This window comes from Lates calcarifer, linkage group LG8 (assembly GCF_001640805.2).
Source record: "Lates calcarifer isolate ASB-BC8 linkage group LG8, TLL_Latcal_v3, whole genome shotgun sequence".
NCBI classification, from domain to species: Eukaryota; Metazoa; Chordata; class Actinopteri; family Centropomidae; genus Lates; species Lates calcarifer.
The window spans coordinates 11,853,412-11,875,653 of record NC_066840.1 but is presented as its reverse complement, the minus strand read 5'-3'; the positions used below and the strand labels follow the sequence as shown (position 1 = coordinate 11,875,653).

Sequence of the window (22,242 nt, the reverse complement as noted above, 5' to 3'; positions counted from 1 at the left end):
TTCAAAAGTCATACTTAATGTTTATCTTTGTTAGATGAGGCAAAACAACAAAATCCACCAAACTCCCGTTGACGACTACATTTAAAAAAAGCGAAAAATGCGAGGGATGAAAAAAAAACCGTTTCACAAACAGAGCAAAAAGAACGAGTTCAAAAGTAATGGAGGACTATGGGTTAAATATGTTATTGCTGAAATGGTTAATAACGTAGGAATTGACAAACAATGTGAAGTATTTAATTCACTGAGCATATATTTCTCTTAAATAATCCTACACCACTGTAGAAAACACAAAGACAGCCGCAAGCATCAAGAAAGGCAGCTCCACAACATCGCCAAACATCCATCAGTCCTGACCAGTACAATACTTTGGTCGGTTCCTACCTCTACAGACGCATCCAAATCCTCAAACGGGTCAACAAAGTCTGATGGACTTTTCCTCAGAGTCTGGTCTGCAGGCAGTGTGTTGTCATTGTATGATGTCACAAATTTAAAGTCACTGGTTCTAGAACCTGTTGTCAGGTAGGCGTCATAATTATAAGTGCTGCGTAAAGTTCCTGTGCCGTCAACATCTGCGTAATTAGGAGGGAGATAAGCGCTGGGGATGGCGACTGCTCCGTCAAACAAAAGTCTGGGCTTTCTCCTACGACAAAACCTCACACCCAGGATGATGATAATGAAAGTCAGGAAAAAGGTGGACACAGAAACCAGCGCGATAATTAGATAAGAGGTCAGTTTGGAATTCTTCTCATCATAAGAAATATCCTTCAGTTCTGGCACCTCAGCCAAGTTATCAGAAATAAGTAAATACATGGAACAGGTGGCAGAGAGAGAGGGCTGTCCGTTATCTTTCACTGACACAATAAGATTCTGTTTCATGCTGTCAGATTCAGAAATGTCCCGCTGTGTCCTGATCTCTCCGCTGTGGAGACCAATACTGAAAAGTCCCGGATCACTCGATTTGACTATATGATAGGACAGCCAGGCGTTCTGTCCGGAGTCCGCGTCCACCGCTATCACTTTGGACACCAGAGAGCCTCCGTGTGCAGCTTTGGGGACCAGCTCGGTCATGAACAAGTTGCCCTCCGGGCCGGGGTACAGTATCCGAGGAGAGTTGTCATTCACATCCGATATGAAGACACTGACGGTCACGTTGCTGCTCAGAGGAGGAGAACCGTTGTCTCTGGCCATCACGTGGACTTTAAAGCTCCTGAACTGTTCATAATCAAACGACCTCACAGCGTGGATCACCCCCGTGTCTCCGTTAACAGACAGATAGGAGGACACCGGGGCACCGTTCACCTCACCAGGTAACAGAGAATAAATCACTGTACCGTTTTGTCTCCAGTCGGGGTCTCGAGCACTAACGGAACATAAAGTGGAGCCAGGTTTGTTATTTTCTGTCACATATGCGCTGTAGGACTGTTCCTCAAACACAGGTGGGTTGTCGTTGATGTCAGCTACAGATAACTGAACAGTTTTAGATGAGGACAGAGGTGGAGAGCCCTCGTCAGTGGCTGTGATTGTAATGTTGTAATCAGACACTAGTTCACGGTCCAGCTGTCCTGTGGTCACCAGAGAATAATAGTTTTTAATTGAGGGAACTAATTTAAAAGGGACATTTTGCTGAATGGAGCAGCGGACCTGTCTGTTATTCTCAGAGTCTCTGTCCTGCACGTTAATGATGCCCACCTCTGTACCAGGTGACACGTTCTCAGGTATGGGGTTAGTCAGTGATTTCAGATATATCACTGGAGCATTATCATTTATATCAGTAACATCTATTATAACTTTGGCGTATGAGGTTAGCCCCAAACCATCTTTAGCTTGCACATTTATTTCAAAAGAACGTCTGTCTTCAAAGTCAATCATACCAGTTACTCTAATTTCTCCCGTTTTTGGATCAATAGAAAATACATTTACATCTTCATCAGACACATGGCCAAACTGATATGTCACGTCTCCATTCACTCCTTCATCTGCGTCAGTAGCACTAACTTTAATCACTACGGTATCTGGAGGAGAGTTTTCAGGCAGACTGGCTTTATAAACGGCCTGGCTAAACACTGGGGCGTTATCATTAGCATCCAGCACAGTGACGTGTATGACTACGGTACCTGATCTCTGAGGAGACCCACCATCTAAAGCTGTGAGAAGCAAATTCAGCTCTTTTTGTTTCTCTCGATCAAGTTTGTTCTCCAGTACAAGTTCCAGCTTGTTATTGTCAACAGCGAGAATAAAGTTGTCATTTTTTTGTAGGTTGTACCTTTGAACAGCGTTTTGTCCTATATCTGCATCATGGGCCTGCTCGATTGAGAAGCGGTTACCCTTTTCAGCTGACTCCCATATTTCTATTTCAATCAAATTTTCTCTGAATTTTGGCGAATTGTCGTTTACATCTTGAATATGAAAACTTACATGATGAAGCTCTAGTGGATTTTCTAATACCAAGTCTACTATCACAACGCAGGAGGGTTTCTTGCCACAAAGACTTTCTCTGTCAATTCTCTCCGATGTGATCAAATCTCCGGTATTCAGCTTAATGTCACAGTAGTGCTTAGTAGTTCCCTCAAAATCAACACGAGCCCTCCGGGAAGATAAGGTCCTCAGATCAAGACCGAGGTCCTTCGCTATATTTCCAATAACATTGCCTCGTTTTATCTCCTCTGGAATAGAATAACTCAGATCTCCATGAACGAGGCGTAGCGTTACAATAATGGAAGCGAGGCAGAAGACAGAGCCTAGCGCTGAAAATCCTTTGTCCCCCATCCTGACACAAAAATCGTCCAGAGCTTGTACAACTCGGTGTCCAGTGCGACGAAATAAAATTTGCCCAAAAACAATTCAATAATGGAACTTCACAGAGCTATACACGATCAAATATGATCGGAGATATAACTGTTTCTCTGAAAAATATGCAACTGATATCTATGCAGTTGTGGTGGGTGGAGTGGTGAGTGTTTGTATTCTGTCAGCCAACAGCGACACCATGAGTCACATTTTATCTTTACACTAGTGTGTAATAAAATATTCCTCACTAGGCCTCAAATCTTATTAAGACAATATTGGCTCACCTCTATATGAACTGCATATATCTTCCATGTAATAAAAACACACACGTTAGTTATCAACTGTAATTGGCTCAGCGCTAGAGATGTAGGTGTTATTCACCCCGGCAGAGTTTAGTTAAGTTACATTTGGTTTGTGACCGTCTGAGCACCAACACACGTTACCTTTGCTATAGCTTCCTAGAACTTGCTATATAATATACATGGCTATTGGGCTATAGTTAAACACAAACTACTTTCTTACCTTCCGAAAGAGAAAACCAGCTAGAATTTCAGTACAACATCGTGACGTCACTAACACTGCGACGTGTCATTGTGATATAAAATTGTGGTTGAGCACTCTAAACAGGATGATATGAGGAAACCGTATATGACAACACTCCAAAGCTTCTATTGCATTAAAAAACATTATTTTTGTTATAAATAGTGGTAGCAGTAGTAGTGGTCTTAGTCTTATTCGGACAGCATGGCTGTGGAGAAAAAGACACGTCCAGTTGCATTTGTGCCCGAATGCCTCAGGAGACTTTCAGCACCACGGACCGATACCTTTAGATTTAACAGGGCTAATAAAGATACTGAACGCTGAGTTCGATTCCTGGCCAGTGTCTTAGACTCTATTTATGAAGTTTAGAGACAATTTAATAAAAGTAAAAACTGACCTATTCTTAAACTTGACGCTTTAGCCTCTCATCCTGGTCTGGCTCAGGAATATGAGATATGTTTTAATAATTTGCAGTAATGTGATATCATTGTATTACGTAAAATGCCAAGCAATATTCAAGATGTTTCACGTGTCATGTCTACGCTTTTAGAAACCTCCGTGTCATTTAAGGCCCATTACTCCCGCGTGACATTTAACGTGATATATAATTATGACTGACAAATATTTTACAGCGTACGCAGTCTGCTCAAAACATCTAATGATTAAGTAGGTAATCCTGTGACTGCTCCAGTCACGAGTACATTTTACTGGTAAACATTCTTGTAACTGCATATTTTCCATGAAGCCGAGGTTTTCTGCTGATTAAGACCAGGTTCAAGCAACCACTTGGTCTCGAAAGATTGACTGAATAAAGCGCGAAGACACCCCAGTTAAACCAATAAATGCTTTAGGAAACAATCGAACTGAATTGCATATTAATAATAAATTGCCAGTGAATCATATATAACGTTTGCATTTCTATGACAGCACTCAGTCACATCAAAAAAGCACTGAGCGCTATGTGTGGACCAAGGTTCGGTGGAGATAGGAGGTTGGGAGGGTCACATTTAGACACCAAGGGAGAAGTCCCGTGGTTCTGAAGGACAAAAGTCAAAAACACGCCGTAATTTGTGGCATAATTTACAAACTTTGCAGCGACCAAATATTATGAAATGAATAAATAAAAATTAAGTTTATCCCCATAATACAAAATGTTCGCTTCCACAACCACAAAGTCATTTACATTTCGGAGACCCAGAAAGCCTTTAAAAACACTCAATGAACAAGTCACAAAGTGATGTAGTTTGGGAGGTTCCTACCTCTACAGATTCCTCTAAGTGTTCAAACGGGTCCACAAAGTCTGATGGACTTTTCCTCAGAGTCTGGTCAGCAGGCAGTGTGTTGTCATTGTATGATGTCACAAACTTAAAGTCACTGGTTCTAGAACCTGTTGTCAGGTAGGCGTCATAATTGTAAGTGCTGCGTAAAGTTCCTGTGCCGTCAACATCTGCGTAATTAGGAGGGAGATAAGCGCTGGGGATAGCGACTGCTCCGTCAAACAACAGTCTGGGCTTTCTCCTGCGACAAAACCTCACACCCAGAATGATGATAATGAAAGTCAGAAAAAATGTAGAAACAGATACCAGCGCGATGATCAGATAAGAGGTGAGTTTGGAATTCTTCTCATCATAAGAAATATCCTTCAGTTCTGGCACCTCAGCCAAGTTATCAGAAATAAGTAAATACATGGAACAGGTGGCAGAGAGAGAGGGCTGTCCGTTATCTTTCACTGACACAATAAGGTTCTGTTTCATGCTGTCAGATTCAGAAATGTCCCGCTGTGTCCTGATCTCTCCGCTGTGGACACCAATACTGAAAAGTCCCGTATCACTCGATTTGACTATATGATAGGACAGCCAGGCGTTCTGTCCGGAGTCCGCGTCCACCGCTATCACTTTGGACACCAGAGAGCCTCCGTGTGCAGCTTTGGGGACCAGCTCGGTCATGAACGAGTTGCCCTCCGGCCCGGGGTACAGTATCTGAGGAGAGTTGTCGTTCACATCCGATATGAAGACACTGACGGTCACGTTGCTGCTCAGAGGAGGAGAACCGTTGTCTCTGGCCATCACGTGGACTTTAAAGCTCCTGAACTGTTCATAATCAAACGACCTCACAGCGTGGATCACCCCCGTGTCTCCGTTAACAGACAGATAGGAGGACACCGGGGCACCGTTCACCTCACCAGGTAACAGAGAATAAATCACTGTACCGTTTTGTCTCCAGTCGGGGTCTCGAGCACTAACGGAACATAAAGTGGAGCCAGGTTTGTTATTTTCTGTCACATATGCGCTGTAGGACTGTTCCTCAAACACAGGTGGGTTGTCGTTGATGTCAGCTACAGATAACTGAACAGTTTTAGAGGAGGACAGAGGTGGAGAGCCCTTGTCAGTGGCTGTGATTGTAATGTTGTAATCAGACACTAGTTCACGGTCCAGTTGTCCTGTGGTCACCAGAGAATAATAGTTTTTAATTGAGGGAACTAATTTAAAAGGAACATTTTGCTGAATGGAGCAGCGGACCTGTCTGTTATTCTCAGAATCTTCATCCTGCACGTTAATGATGCCCACCTCTGTACCAGGTGACACGTTCTCAGGTATGGGGTTAGTCAGTGATTTCAGGTAAATAAGTGGGGCGTTATCATTTATATCAGTAACATCTATTATAACTTTGGCGTACGAGGTTAGCCCCAAACCGTCTTTAGCTTGCACACTTATTTCAAAAGAGCTCCTTTCTTCAAAGTCAATCACACCAGTTACTCTAATTTCTCCTGTTTTAGGATCAATAGAAAACACATTTACATCTTCATCAGGCACATGGCCAAACTGATATGTCACGTCTCCATTCACTCCTTCATCTGCGTCAGTAGCACTAACTTTAATCACTACGGTATCTGGAGGAGAGTTTTCAGGCAGACTGGCTTTATAAACGGCCTGGCTAAACACTGGGGCGTTATCATTAGCATCCAGCACAGTGACGTGTATGACTACAGTACCTGATCTCTGAGGAGACCCACCATCTAAAGCTGTGAGAAGCAAATTGAGCTCTTTTTGTTTCTCTCGATCAAGTTTGTTCTCCAGTACAAGTTCCAGCTTGTTATTGTTAACAGCGAGAATAAAGTTGTCATTTTTTTGTAGGTTGTACCTTTGAACAGCATTTTGACCTATATCTGCATCATGGGCCTGCTCGATTGAGAAGCGGTTACCCTTCTCAGCTGACTCACTTATTTCAATTTCAATCAAATTTTCTCTGAATTTTGGCGAGTTGTCGTTTACATCTTGAATATGAAGACTTACATGATGAAGCTCTAAGGGATTTTCTAACACCAGATCGACTTTGAGCACACATGATGGTTTCTTGCCACAAAGACTTTCTCTGTCAATTATTTCTGATGTGACCAAATCCCCGGTATTCAGCTTCATGTCACAGTACCGCTTACGAGTCCCTTCAAAATCAACACGGGCCTTTCGGGAAGATAAGGTCCTCAGATCGAGACCGAGATCCTTCGCTATATTTCCGATAACGGCTCCTCGTTTCATTTCTTCTGGAATAGAATAACTCAGATCTCCAAGAACGAGATGCAGCGTTACAATAAAGGAAGCGAAGCAGAGGATCGGGCCTAGTGCTGAAAATCCTTTGTCTCCCATCCTTAGAAAAATTCCACGATTTGTACAAATGACTGTCCAAGAGAAAACAAAATCTATTCCAAAACAGAGTCAATAAACGAATATTTTGACAACACCGAGCACGATGAAAACCAGTCGTGGAAACAAGGGATTCCTCTGAGAAATTACAACTGGTTTTAATGCAGTAACAGTGGGTGGAGATGTCTGTGCTGGTGTTGTGTTAGCCCACAGCGGCACCATGAGTCACTTTTCACTCTTTACATCTGCAAGCAATATTATCCACAAAGTCTGAGCCCGCCTCCTCCTGACCCACTTTTAGGAGAACTGTGTGCCACCTAATGAAACATCAGTGTTGAAATCTAATGGTTTATATCCAAACATAAATAACTAGCTGGCTGAATGTGACAATGTCATTATTCCACTGGCGTTATATCCAATCTGTATTTAAACATTGAGAAATTAGGGAGCGACCCGATAGCCGAATGGTTAGGGCGCATATTACATGGGCTTCAGCTCCCTGAGCAGCTGGTCGACTCCCGATCCGACCGGACCTTTACTGCTCTGTTACCCTCTCTCCCCGTTTCCTATCCTCTGTTGAAAGCCCAAATAATATCTTTGAAAAAAATCATAAATTAGATGTGTACTGAGAAGGACAGTAATGTACCTTTCAGCTCTATGAATAAATTACAACCCCAGGTTATTCAATCGAGACACAATCCATCATTCATGTTATAATTATTATTCAAGTTTCAATTGTACCATACTGTGTATGTTTTCTGATAATGTTATAGGTAGGAACTCTTGACTAAACTATGAACTGAATTAAATCACAAATAGTATGTATTAAAAACGTGTTGCTAAAAATCTTAATCTTATTTGGAGGATATATTTAGAATAAAATGCTGCACATGTATGTTTATCTGTAAAACTGATGTGAATCTTTATTTTTTTTTAAAAAACAAAATATCCATGCTATTATTATTGTCATTGTCATTATTATTATTATTATTAGTAGCAGTAGTCGTAATAGTAGTAGTAGTAGCAGTAGGGTAATTCAGCAAGTATGTCTAAAATAGAAAATAAAGGTTTCCAGTTGCTCTAGTTGTTTCAGGACCATGGATAGAGACAACATGATCACATGGCATGGGAGGGCTTGCTCTACAAATATACAAGACTTTTCCTGAGTTAACATTTTGTCTCAGGTCATGGTGCCAAGTAGTTACAGAATGCAAATTGGCACCAGATTTGTTATAATATCTAACATTATAATGTTGTAATAGATTTATTCTTATAATACAGAACTCACATAACAATCTTCAACCTGCCAATCAATCCTTTTCTTGTAATGAGAAATGTGATGTGTTGTCAAAAATTTCAAAACCACTCTGACAATAAAGGCAACACACAAACCTGTGAGTAAAACACAGAGCTAAAATGCATATCATAGGCTACAATACAACCATCAGGCTACACCACAACTGCAGGCTACACCAACGTAGCATTGCACTTGTTAGACTCATGATGAACAAATGATGAAAAAGAAGATTAAAATAAATGTGCTGAATCAGAGATATTGTTTCAATTATCCCAAACATTTTCTTCCATGTCAAAACCTGGTGCCCATATCAACTGCCCGTGGTTGAATCAGAGACTCAAGTGTGTTATGCAGCAGCTATCTAGCCTCAAGCAGGGATGAGGAGCAGGCTACAGAAGATTTTTTCTTTTAAATTTCAGTGTAGTATTCAGCTTTAACAAACACAGACTCGAGTGACATAATTTGATGCAATTTATGAGATTTTGTGCAACTCCCTCTGGAGCCACAAAACAACTTTTGCAGATATGAAATATTGCTCTCCAAGACCTCTAAATATGTGTGAAATATGTGGAGCTCCCCTTTAAGAAGCAATGACTTCCAAGATACTCATAATCAGACATGAGACAGATCGTGGGCAACAATGATCTTTTGATGCTTTGTACTTTTCCAGTGTCTTTATACACTGAGCATTAGCTTCACTGAATCATACAGATATTACAGTTTTGACAAAAACTGCTTCTCTGTACAAGTTGCTGGTAAAGTTCATCAATGTCAAAAACACATTACAATTTGCAGCAGAATTTGTCTGGTTTTGATCAACAACTCAACTCAGTACATCAGACTACAGGTTTTTGTTGTTGGTTTCTGTGTAATAAGTGACCAATACACCACTGGATTATCTGGTTATCTGGAAACTATAGACTGAAACTGGACGTAAATCTACCTTTTCAGTTGCTTGCTCGCATCAAGCCTCAAGACAAAACAAACAACCATTTTGCCTTTCAGCTGTTTGCTGCTTGTTATTCTAGATTCATCACAACCAGCTGGCCAGCAGTTCCTGCACCATCTTCTCATGGCAGTAGCTCTACTCAGCTCCCCTACCAATCCCTCAAACTGCACAAAACTTGCAAGCTGGATTACATTATTCTGTGTCCGTGTCAAAGTCAGAAATGTCTCCACATAGTGGACAGTATATTTGTATCCTAAGTCTAAATATCAACTGCAAATCCTAAACCTAAATCATAAATCAAAAAACGCCAAAACAACTACAAGCACAATGGTAGTTGTTCACATTTTCTGCATCAACAACTTCAACTCCAGCAATATCAAAGGGCTCATTAAGGCACACTGACATCAAATTAATTACGCAGTAAGATTACGCTTTCAAGGTGGATAGATAAACATCCTGGATTTTGTTTTCAAGAATGCATCAGATGTACATCTTTTCTTAGCTAAGGCACAAAAGCATTTTCAACTTCGCTTACTCACCAGTACAGTAGTTCTTAAAGATGAGCAGGAAAATGTGCTTCAGGTATGTCCAGCTCTATCCACTTCTTTCAGGAAGTACAGAAACCTAAGGAGAGAATACAACATGAATAAATTCAGTTTTGTAGACTCTAGTTTCTACTGTTCACATAAGATTGGTATCCTTTCTTTGCTGCTACACAGAAACCACACAACATGCTGCACTGGTATTGTGTATTACAGCTTTATTTTTTAAATCAACGTACAAATTTATAGTATTAAATTAAATTTGGTTTACACACAAGTCCCTGGAACAAGTAGTTCCGATGAGCTGTTAAGTGACCGGTTAGTGGGAAAGGTGGCAAACCCACTGGTAATGCAAGCTTCAGAGTGTTCTCCACACAGATAGTAAAATGGTAATTGAGCCTAATAGGCACATTGTGGAAGGCAACAATATTTAACTAGAACATTTACATTTTCAAAATGAAAGTTCGTGATTTCTGCCGTCGCTTCTGGCGATTGACGCTCAAAAAAGGATGCTATCTTATTGTTGCATTTGCTGTCGCGCTCATCAGGTACACGGACTTAAGAATAAAGCTCTTCAGCTGTGATTTTAGTATTTTCTGAGCATGAGAATATTCAGCGTGTTTCCCCACTCCAAACACAATAGGAGATATTGTACGTTTAAGAATTGTCACCCTGAAGATAAAGTCGGCCTACAGTTTGTACTGTACTGTACGACTGTGAGTTACCGATCAATTAAGGTTTAAACCTCAAACACGAAACCTCAGTTATGAAAGACAGAAGGCATGTGGTAACATTTTGATTCCTATTATGTGTTTACTGAGATTTCCACCGCTCATCACTCTAGTCATGTGACATAAAGCTTAAAACCATTAAAGGGTAAAATCTCCTAAACTATAGGAGATGAACAGCACAATATGGAAAAATCAAAGTCTTGTGAAAATTTTCAACCATGAATGGTGGCTGTGGAAGCATGTATGTCCCAATAAGCTTTAAGAGTTAAGTAGGCTTGAGGAAAGTTTAATCTGTACTCCCTTAGGGTCCCATTCATTTAAAAATCCTTGGAAAAATTCGTATATATCAACCACTGCACATATCTGCACCAGGAGTAATGTCCCAAAAAAGCTGAACATTTCGACATTTGAATAGCTTCTGTAGCTCAAAGTACGCAGAACAAGTTAGCGACCAAAGAACCACGGAAGAAAAAATGGCGGAGTAGATAAAATAGTAATACTATTCTTATTAGCGTTGTGGTTTTAACGTACCTCTCCTTCCTTGATCCAGCACTGACAAAAGTCCTTCCCGTTCCCTCTGCAGATGAAGAAAGTTAAATGATGAGAAAACGGTCACCGACAACATTGGTAGTTGTTGACTCCCATAAAATATAAGCTAGATCAACTACGGTTATGTGCACCTGCCCAAAAAAACATTTAACAGTGTGTTTAGTGCTACAGTATGAGTACATGTAAAGATATGAGCATTATGAGCGCGAAAACTTACATGACTGATAGGCTTCCATTTGTTAGCTAGCCGTCATGTGTTGATTTGATTTCACTGTGTTTTGTCCTGTTATACTGAAAACTAAAACACACAACTGTACCAACTTTATGTCCGCTAAAAGGGCTTCAGGATACACATATGTGACGACGAAAATTAAAGTTGTTACTCGCTAGGTGACATGGTTGAGTCAGGTAACCAGTCAGTATTTGAAAATCAAGAGCAAACAAAGCAGCTAATGAGTGGTGAGATTTATTAGCTTAGCATAAATGCTAGTAACTAACATATTGTGGCATTATTAAACGAGCGGTAAATGTCCTCACTGGTCATGTTTGTTGCCCTGTTGGTTACCAGGTTGGATGCCAACTTACCGACGAATGTTATGTCCTTGAAATGAAGTTTAACGCTGCAGATGTCCTCAGACGGTCTTCCTAATGCTTTCAGCTAAATGGCTGGAGTGTAACATTTAACCATAGACTAAGGAGCATTTAGTATTTAAACGAGAATGAGGCTGAATGGAGACGAGGAGACGTCTACAGCCTCACAGACTGAGTATAGCGTCACCAGAGCATATGCAGGGAGAACATATTTGAATTTGGCGGACCGGAAGTTAATGTTGCTTACTTCCGCCAACTCGCCTGATTTGAATATTTAAAAATCGATTTAAATATTTAGTATATCTAAGTGCCACGTTTATGTTTACATTTAGGATCTATATTAAACATTTACATGACTGTTATACACTTTTAGTTGTCGTCTTTAAATGTAACAATTTGCAGCAAAGAGAATATTATATTACATATAACATTATAATATTTTAGTCTCCCAGCATCTGTTATATTGTCTGAAACCTAGTTAATGGGGGGCCAGTCCATCATTGACTCTGGAGTGGCCATTCATAGTTTTAAATGGAATAAATCAAGTGTAAATTAAGCAAATTGAGTTTGATTCTGTTTTTACTTTTTGAATATAATTGTAGGGTACAACCACAAGACAAGATGGGACAGGTCCCTATCGGGTCCTTCCTCTGCTATACTTTGTCCTAACTGTGAATAGTGTAACTCAAAGAATGGTGACTTTATCTTAAACTGCTTAATGGAGGTTTATGGCCAGTGTGAAGTGGCACACACTGTGTCACCTTGAAAAATCATACAGTCAGTCCCAGAAGACTTTATTCTCCCTAACAGAAATGATTGAATGAAACCTTCTGTATTTAGGGATCACTGATCATTGACCAATATTTTGCATAAAACACCTAAAAAATTATGAAATCATTTTCCAGAATAGTTGAAACATTAGAAAAATCTCCTATAATGAGCTGTTGGTTGCCAGTGTAATATACATTAAACTTCTGATTTGTTTGATGTTAATCTAACCCCAACCCATTTCTCAAAGTCCTAATGTTTCTGCTGTGCACAAACAAACTTGGGCCTCTCGCTTCTTTTTGCTGATGCAGCTCTGTTGAAGGAGAGGAACACAGCCTGGATGACAGGCAGATAAACAGGGATTCAACACACTGTTCAGCCCTGTCATTTAAAGAATAAATGCACACCATAATACAATTGCTCATTCAGTAGTTTTACCAAGGTTGACTTCTGTTTGCTGGATAATGGTGAAAGACAGAGAAACTTCCCAGTCTAAATGGTGTTACTGCAGGGATCCATTTTAGGCCTTGTTTTATATATATATATATATATATGTATATATATATATATATATATATATATATATATATATATATACACACACATATATATATCATTGCTGTTGTTGAAAAAGTTCTGGATTAGAGACATGCTTTTTATCAACATGCTGCTGTTTGCACTCTTAGGCTCTTATTAAGGTTTATGATTTGCCATGCAATATTACAAACTTTGGTCTTATTTTGATCCAGTGTTGCAAATTATTAGTTAGTTACTTGTTTTCTTTTTACACATTTGTTGAATATACAACATCTTTACCAACAAACAGAGAAATGAAACAAGAAAAACAACAATATTTTTGGGGAAGTTTTAATTTTCTTTAATTCACAGGAGAAACTGTAAATGCCTGTACATCTCCCAAATGAAAATCTCTCTAACAAACAGAACAATGAAAATGTGCAGAGTTCAAAGGAATCTCTTGAGAAATACATTCGGAAGCAGAACTGAACTGAAACTAATCAATCCTTCAGTCACAAGAAATTATGATGCTCAGCATTATAATTTCACAATTAATGGCAGTTAAACAGCAAAACTGAATAAGAATTAGACAGAATGCAATAATACTTAAATACTGCATAAAATCTTTCCTTGCTCTCCACCACTTTCTTATGTAGATGATTCTGATTATCAGTTAAGTCAAATAGGATATGACAACAGCTTGGTTTTTCTTTTACTGTGGCCAAATGTGCTATGATATTTTGACCAGGAGATGGCGCCTGTTACTTAGCAGTCCTGTAAATGGAACAAGTGCAGCAGATGGGAATGAATGAAAAGACAATGTGCTGCCATCGTGTAGTATTTTCAGATAATGACGTTTTATAACACGAGCCCCGTTGTTAATAGCGTCTGGGAACCTCTCATACTGTAAACGCACGACCATCTACGTCCACTATCGCTTTAGATTCAAGTAAGTGAATATGTGTAATGCTGTAACACCTCAAGCAGTGGCCAAAACGATAAACCACGTCCTGCACGCGCTGCATCATGGTGCATGTAGTCCACCACTAATATCAACGTGAAGGAATAGTGATGCTCACTTTTCTCGTCACAGAGGAAGGCAAATCTGTTTCCTTCCTTCATACAAAAATGTTAAAAACACAGACATAGACAAGGGCATTGTGACCTCTCAAATGACCTCTGCATCCTGACTGAAACCTTTGTGTACTGCAGACTGATACAGTGGAAACTAGTTATTGTTTCTGCAAACATGTTCTTGATTTTCAGTCATACACATAGTAAATATGAAGACATGTGGGTACTATATATATATATATGTAACTTTTCACAGCAGCGGTGAGTTACAGCCTGTATTCAACATCAAACACCAACATTCTTGGAGGATAAAAGATGCAATGCCATAGATAGTGTAGTATCTGAAGGTCCATACATAGATATAATTTAGAATTTAGCTGAAATTGTTTGAAATGGAAACTGTATCAAGGCTGTATTTGCACTTGGTCACTACTCAGTCTTTTAATTCTGAGCTACCAGTAAGTCAGTCGAGTTCATTTGCATTAATCATGACAGGCTAAAACAAATTTACTTAATTTTCAACCCACTGTCTCGCCCTGTTTCATTAGCCCCCTTGCACTTTCTCACACACATTGTGTCTCCAAAGTGTAATGTGTAGTGCTGTTTCTGCCACAGGCCAAAATTATTGTGCACATTAATCTCTCCATCTTCAGCATGGCTGTTTCCAAGTCACTCTGTTTGCCTTCCTCAGCAGGATGATGGTTCTGCTGAGTCACTGCAGCTGGCAACATCACCAGCCAACACACCCACTAAGATAAACACATGCACACATCAGTTCCAGTGTACTGTGATTTGGCATACACTTCTATTCTATCATGTGTTCAAAGACCCTTTTAATATATTAGATAATTTTGGTTGTTTAGCTTTACATTTCCAAATATTTCACTATTTGGTTTTCCTTTCTTGGTTAGTTAAATCCAGATAGGCCATTCACTTGTATTTATGCAGTGTCTAAACTGGTTTATATTTGTCTCTGTGGACTGGACAGCTTATAAAGACACAATAGCCCACTGCCCTGCTTGCATGGCTTTGTTCACTCTGCCATTGTATATATCCATATTCATTAGGCAGAGATTCACCGCTCTGCAGACCAAACACTGCAGGCTACTTCTTCTGCACACTGAGCCAGTTTGCTTGTTTGTTAATTTGTTTGTATAACTCAAATGAGCCAAATTCAGGAGGAACAGAGCACATTTTGTGAATGCTCATGGGAATATGTAACTGTGGGTATTTTAAATGTGTGGGTGTTAGTGGTTTTTGTTAAAGTGTTGTTCTTCCATGGATCTGCTGTTCTTACCAGTAAAATGTCAGTGAGGAATCAGCAGCATTAGTCACCTGTGCTGTCTGTGGCATATATAAGAACACACCCCCCTGCACATCCTTAACCCCATCCTGGGCACCCCACTGTTTCAACCCTCCTGTGTTTGCTAAGTATATAAGGCTGTTGCCATAGAGACTATTCCCCAAATAGCTGTAACCATAGAAACTGTTTTGTCTCCTGGAGAGAATAAAATAAAAGGGATGCAGCATTTTTGCAAGCTTTTTTTTTTTTTTTTTTTTTGGAAAGAATGAACTCTTGAACCTTTCTCCAAGCCAAAACTGGAGAGAGGGAGACTTCTTTAACATTATATTTTTTAAGAGCAGCATCTGTATAAAGACACAAGAATGCACAGATATATCTGCTTTACTCTCTGCAATGAATAAATCTGAGATTTGGTTTAATCCAAACAACAAATGATAACAAAATGTGAAATGTTTCTAGAGTTCTAAATGACCCTTTAGGAAACTATTGAGCTGACTGTCTGAGTAGATGACTGGATTTAAGTATTGATTATCAATGCTACATTTTATCTAGGCCATCATGACTGATGCCTCTCTATTGTGCTTTCCCCACTACAAACTCACCCACTGGGAAACAATAAATCTACTTAGCCACTCTATTAAATTATGTTGCATCTGGAAGCTTCCTTTCACAGGGGACTGTTTGGACCATCTGTGGCATCCATGGCTTTCAACAAGGAGAAATGAGGCATCATTGCTGGGCAGGTCATTCTGACTGTGTCTCACATCTCTGCAGGGAATGAGCCAATTTCCGAGAGCTTGTCAGTGCAGAGGAAGAAGAAGGATGTGAGCAGGTGTGATAGAGGAAAGCAGCCTGTAGATGGTTTGTCAGTCCTGCCCTCAATGATGTGAAGAGACATACTCTTTCTTCCTCTTACTGATCCATTATTATATTTTTATATTCTTCTAGAGTGTTGCATTGACCCTGTTTAAAAAACTCTCCGGAGATAAAAGTCTTCGCTGTAGATTAAGTACAATTCTGATACTGATTTCTAATTAAGGCTTTCATTACAAAAGGCTATCTCTTAATTAAAAACTGTGTTATTCATCACACAGCATTTAAAAGATACAGCTGAACTGTGTAACAGCAAAATCTGCATTTTTTAGATAAAGACCTAAGAAAAAGCTATAATCTAATTTCAATATTCATTCACCCATTTTCAGGCATCAGTTTGTTTGCAATAAGTAACCAATGACACTAATAAATTTCTTCAGATGAGTCAGAGAAATGAAAGATCCAGACACACACACACACACACACACACACACACAGAGAAATGCCCCCAAAGACAATAAAATCAGAATGTATTTTTAAGAAAGAAAACTTTATTAGTGATTTATAAACAAAACACATTACCACTGTATCCATTTAGGTAAAATAAAAAAAGTCAGAAAATAAATGAAATAAATGAAATTCACTACTTCACTGTTACAATTGATGAGCGGGTGTACAAAAAAGGGTTTTACAACAGATCTGGGCTGATCCATTTAGGACAGCAGATTGCCACCATAGTTCACCACCATACATTGGGAAAGAATGACAGCATGAACGCTCACTAAACACAAGCATACACTACATATACCTTTTTTTACACTGGAATTTTTTTCTGTCATTTTTCTTTTTTTTAAGAGTGAAAGGGAAGTGATAGCTCATCATAGGATCATACATATTTCAGTTACAATATTACAGTGTTAGTTAGATCGTCATGTCAAAGCCAGACACAGAGTGTTTTTTTTTCTTTTTTTCTTGCTTTGCTTATTCTCAAAAGCAAAAATCATAGTTGATAAAAGAAAAATAATAAACTTGCGTTGAAAGGTATCACACTATAGCATTTACAAATATCTAAAGAGGTTTAGTGGATGCCATACAACATCTGTGGAGCGTGAAGATTGTAGTACGTAGATGTTTTGGCAGAGACAGAAGTACATACAAATATCTCCTGTGTGAATAATGAAGAAAAATGATAATACAAAAGAATAAAATCATAGCCATCTATCTATTTATATATATATTTCTCTATATAGTATGTGTTTCCTTAGAGCAGTACATGCAGCAGCCACTTAATGGAGTGACGTCATACTGAGCCGCAAAACTTTGGGGACGTGGCAACAAGTTACAGGCAGGGGAGGGGAACCAACAGAAGCAGGTCTTGAGGCATGTGTGTGCCCCTTTTTCAAAACCTCCTGAGAGAGGATTGGTGGGATATAGCTGTGGGATGGGAATCCCTAGATGCCCATATCTTTAGCAGGTTTCAATTACTAACGTAGAGACAATCTATGAAAAGTCTACGCTACATTTACAGCGTACATAAAAGCTAATATGTGACTCAACGATCCTAAACAATCAATGTGGAGAACAACTTTCTTCTCTTGTACATGGAGGGGGAGGGCCAGCCCACGGCATCTGTCTCCTCACTTTATCCTGGCTCTCCACCCCTGTAATCTGCCCTATCCCACCTGGTCCCCTCTCATCAGTGGCTACAAACAGGAAATGAACAGCGTACTGTAGTATTCACAAGTTAAAAGCACTGAACCGTTTTGCACTTAGAGAGACATCTGACAAGAGTTCAGGGTGTAGACCCCCGACTGGGCCTCCCCAGGCCTCATCCACATTACTCCATGCTGTTCTCAGCACACCACAATGTTCAGAGCAGGCCATTCCCAGGATCAATCCTGAGCAGGGGGTCAGAGCGGGGGGGTTTAGGGGCAGTGTCTGAGGGTAGATGGGGGCAGTGGGGGGCAAAAAAAAAAAAGCAGTTAAAGCTATGAGGAAGAAAATAAAAAAGCCATTGTATGTAATAACGAATCTCTTTAGAGAATAAATGAAAACAGAATAACTTCACAAACTTCATCATCACATAAAGAGGCAGTTAGTGGAATGGGTGACTGGGGGAAAAAAAAAAAGGCAGTTGGGGAGGGGGAGGATGGCTTGTGGCAGCTTGGGGCAATTACAAGCAGGTGAGCAGTTGTAAACTCAAGGTATCAGGTAAGGACTGGTTGCTACCAAACATTCAAAGCAGAAAGCATTAGGCTTTTGCTGCAGCAGGGGAGAAGAGAAGGTGTTATCAAAATCTCAAGACTCTCCTAATATTTTGTATTCGGTTTCATCAGAGTCCACTGACTGAAAGCGGAGTCACAAGCCAGCTCAGCTGGACTCTCCCCTCTGTGATCCTCAGGAGAATGCGAGGTATCTTCCCATCTCTCCATCTTTCCGGTGCTCTCTGCATTCCTCAGCTGGGATTCTGGCTGGAGATGAAGCTCTCTGTGTCCTTCAAAATGCAGTGAGCAAATACAGAGTGATTTCAAAGGATGCTGCTTCCATCCTGAGAGAGTTGATGTACACATGCGCACCACAGTGGCGACTGTGCAGGGCAAAAAGCTTGCAGTGTCTAGTTTTAAGCACATTTCTTTGATGTCAGTTGTTTTTCTCTCTCTTTTTCAAATCTCTCTCCTTCTCTCCAGGTCTCAAGTGCTTTCCGTGTCCACCTTGTCATGGTAAGCGTGTGTATTTGTGTTTGCATGTTTGAATGTGTGAGCATGCGTGTGTGTGCATGTGGTTTCATTGAGATCTCAGGAAACACTGTTGGTAATTACCAAAGGAATCTGCAGCAGTGTCATGTAAGCCTTAGTTTCAGTGACTCTCATCTGTGCTATTTACAAGTAGTGTGTGTCCAGCTCCAGATCGCATACATCTGTCTCAATCTTCTATGTCGTTCTTCTTTTCCTTGGCTGGCACAGAGCTTTTTGTTGTTCTTTTACAAAGTATTTGTCTTCTCTCAGAGAGAATGGTTTACACGTCGTAGTTGGGGAGGGGGTAAGACAGAGGTGCCAACGTGCCCAGTGGGTTAAAGGAGAATAAATTCAAGACGAGGGCAAAGAGTGGTCCTTCCTTACTGGAAAGGATGACTGACATGAATTGACTTGGGGTGTATAGGCACATAGGGGCTTGGAGCAAAATCAATCATTTTATTGTTTATAAAGGCAAGATCAATAATTTACCTCAGCAAGGGACTGAAGGTAAAATAAATCTTGGTAAGGCCAGGTTCATAACAGATAGAGCTTTAAAATGTTATCAGTGAAAATAGATAATAAAATGAAACAGGAAAATCTATGATAGTTTTCACATTTTCTTTTTGCCCAATGGACTTTGGTTGGTACCTCTGTTTTAACGTCGCCCTGTACTTCTTTGCTATTTTCTCTTTCTGCTCCTCTACTCATCTCCATCATCCTTCCCCTTATCCTTCTTGTCTTTCTTCTCCTTCTTCTTCTTCTTCTTCTTCTTGGCCTCCTCTTTCTTTCCAAAGGTGATGAAATCGCTCTTGTCATCCTCCCCTCCCTGGTTCTGTCTGATGGATATTATGGCGGGGGAGCCAGGGATGATGAAGGCTTCCGGGGGAACCTCGCCAGGCTTCAGGTGTTGTGGGGGTGCACCAGGTCCGCCGGGGCCATAGCGAAAGTGCCAGCTGTTGCTGTCTACACCAGCGCCCATTGGGGGGGACACCTCTCCCCCTTCACCATCTGAAAGAAACAGAAAGAGATGGATGAGACGGCTATTATTTGCTATTTATTTGCTTCAAACAGATGCGGTTATTATATAAAGCCAAATGTTATGATTTTCGTACTCACAGAGAACATCAAATTTGCCACCATTATATTCCACACTCTGAGTTGTGATGTAAAAAGCTTCAAATTACAGGCTGCAACCACACACAGTATTATTCATTGGCAAAATTCTTCACACACACTGGGTGAGATTTACTAAGCCTTTTGCACCTCATTTATAATGCACTCCACAAATGAAGGCACACCAGCGTGGAAGCACAATTTGCCTGTCATCTGAGATTATGCCTGTCCTTCATGCATTCAGGTTCAAGGCAACGATGGACAAATAACCAAAGAGGATATGAGAAGGCAGGCTGATATTACATATTCTGCTTGATTTACAAATACACTCAATTTACAGGGCTAGTTTTATGTAGGAAGTGATCTATCTCTGAAAAGCAGGTGCAAACATGAGCAGGTGTGTACAGTCATCTGTTTTATTCTTCTTCTCTTTTTAACTAATCCACACAGATTTCTAAAGAATGTATAAATATGTGTGTATTTAATGTAGAAGTGATGTCATTGATTGCTACTGCAGTAAAGCAAACAGGATGACAGGTACATTGTGGTGGGTTGCATTTTTTAAACAACCCTTCTGTCTGTAAAGCATCACAACCCTTTCTATAAATAAATATTATTCATGGACTGTATTTATTATTAACATTATTTTCATTTAATCAGTACAGAGAGACATCCAGATATTTTTCTCAATCAGAGTATCTGCAGCCTTTTATTATGTAACTGATATCTCTATTTAGTAACACTGCATTTGAATTTCTTCTCAGAACTTGATATCAGACATATCTCACCACTGAACTGCATCTTTTGAGCTTGAAGAATGTGCCTGTAGGGGGCAGCCACAGTGGCTGACCCTAAAATCAGCTGCAGCAAATTAAATGAAAGGCATAGTGCAAATGTGCCCTGTGCATTTATATTCATAAATCAGGCCCACTGTGTTAAAAGTTTGACTGCAAGGAGAGTTCAGTTATCTTTGCAGCATCCACTGCGACGTTCATGGGTTAATGACGAGTGGCATTCTATGAGAAATGGCCATGACATGTTATAAAAGGCAGGAGGAGGTGGAACTTAATGGGAGGTTTTCAAGAAGAGACTGCTAAGTGGGCAATGAATCAAAGGCTCCCTTCTGGCCAAAGCTAACATCCGTGGCACTGTTTGATGAAACATTAAACGCTTCATCATTATGTAAAAGGCTGAGAAAGGTCATGAATTAAAGCTGTGGTATTTCAGTGAAATCTAACTCAACTGGTTTGCAAGAAAAGCAACATTTTACTTTATGGATACAGAACTTGCTGCTGTATGTAACCCTATGTTTGTGCAGATGTTTACTTAAGGCAAATTTTAGTGTTCAGGTCATTAAACCTGTACAGTGTCTCTAAGATGACATGGTCTAATTGTGCAGGCAAATTACCACCTGTAAGTTAATATACAGGCAAGAAAATGCCTCTCCTCATTGTCATAAGCCTTATGCTCTGTAAGAAGAGTGGTAATGTACATAAATAACTCCTTGTTGAAAAGGGAACTAGTTAAAAAATGGACACAAAGAAAACAGGTCGTTATTAAGTAACATTTACGGGGTCACGGACAACCAATCAGTCCACCCTCTTATTTCTCTCTATGTGCAGAATATAATAAAAATTAAAGACATATGACCAGCAAAGACCTTGTCTCTTTGGTGCTTTCCTCACAGCAATGACCTATTTGCCACACTTGCCTCACATATTCCCTTTATTTCTCTGACTCCTTTTTTGAGTTCTTTCCAAAGGGGAGTTTAAATGAGCAGGGCTCCATCCAACCAGAAGGAACAGTGTCTGGAAGAAGAAGCCTGACCTCATGTAGTACCCAGGGCAGAGAATACCAGCTTCCAATATTATCCTATCCTTTTCTTACCCAGCTAGCCCCAAAAATACACACTAGTTTCAGTTTAGTTCAGGTTGCATCTCTTACACTAAATGAGCTGTCATCCTAAATGTGACTGTACGAAGAAACTGCAAACAAAATGCTGACTTAACTATGAATGTACTGTTGGATATAAGATGAAATTCATGCTGTTATGATGACCTGAATGATAAAACAACAGTGGTTAAAGTGATGATAGTGATGATATGACCTAGTCCTAATCTTATTCCCTCTTTAATTTTTATCCTCACCTTTAAATCACATTTTGCTAACTCTCCTTGTTTTCCCTTCCATATTTTACCATTTTCAATTGCTAACTCAGTGAGATTTGCTCTCAGTGAAAGATCTGTGGAGTAAATCCATAGCCAGCATGACGTCTCCTGCTCGGCAGACAATC

At 39.9% G+C, this 22,242-nt stretch overlaps 2 protein-coding genes and 1 long non-coding RNA gene across 43 annotated transcripts in view; all 3 read right to left on the bottom strand.

Annotated features, from left to right (window-relative positions):
- Positions 1-7,125, bottom strand: part of LOC108899107 (protocadherin gamma-A12-like) — a 47,423-nt gene extending 40,298 nt beyond the window's left edge. The window contains exon 1 of one of the 3 annotated variants that reach the window (XM_051072389.1): positions 4,715-7,125. In XM_051072389.1, coding sequence (XP_050928346.1) covers positions 4,715-6,971 — 2,257 coding nt within the window. In that variant the 5' untranslated portion in view covers positions 6,972-7,125. Of the gene's footprint in view, positions 1-652; positions 2,898-4,714 lie in introns of those variants that run through there. The other 2 variants (XM_051072386.1, XM_051072387.1) reach the window with 2 other exon arrangements.
- Positions 7,126-9,586: 2,461 nt separating this feature from the next.
- LOC108899152 (uncharacterized) lies at positions 9,587-11,844 on the bottom strand. Its single transcript, XR_001963522.1, has 3 exons — positions 11,622-11,844; positions 11,019-11,064; positions 9,587-9,838 (listed from the first exon to the last, which is right to left on the bottom strand). It is a non-coding gene; the product is annotated as an uncharacterized LOC108899152 (long non-coding RNA).
- Positions 11,845-16,632: 4,788 nt separating this feature from the next.
- Positions 16,633-22,242, bottom strand: part of LOC108899128 (protocadherin alpha-C2) — a 166,933-nt gene continuing 161,323 nt past the window's right edge. For all 39 annotated transcript variants that reach the window (XM_051072321.1, XM_051072329.1, XM_051072324.1 and 36 more), the window contains one exon: positions 16,633-19,844. In XM_051072321.1, the coding sequence (XP_050928278.1) occupies positions 19,537-19,844 (308 nt within the window). In that variant the 3' untranslated portion in view covers positions 16,633-19,536. The remainder of the gene's footprint in view (positions 19,845-22,242) is intronic.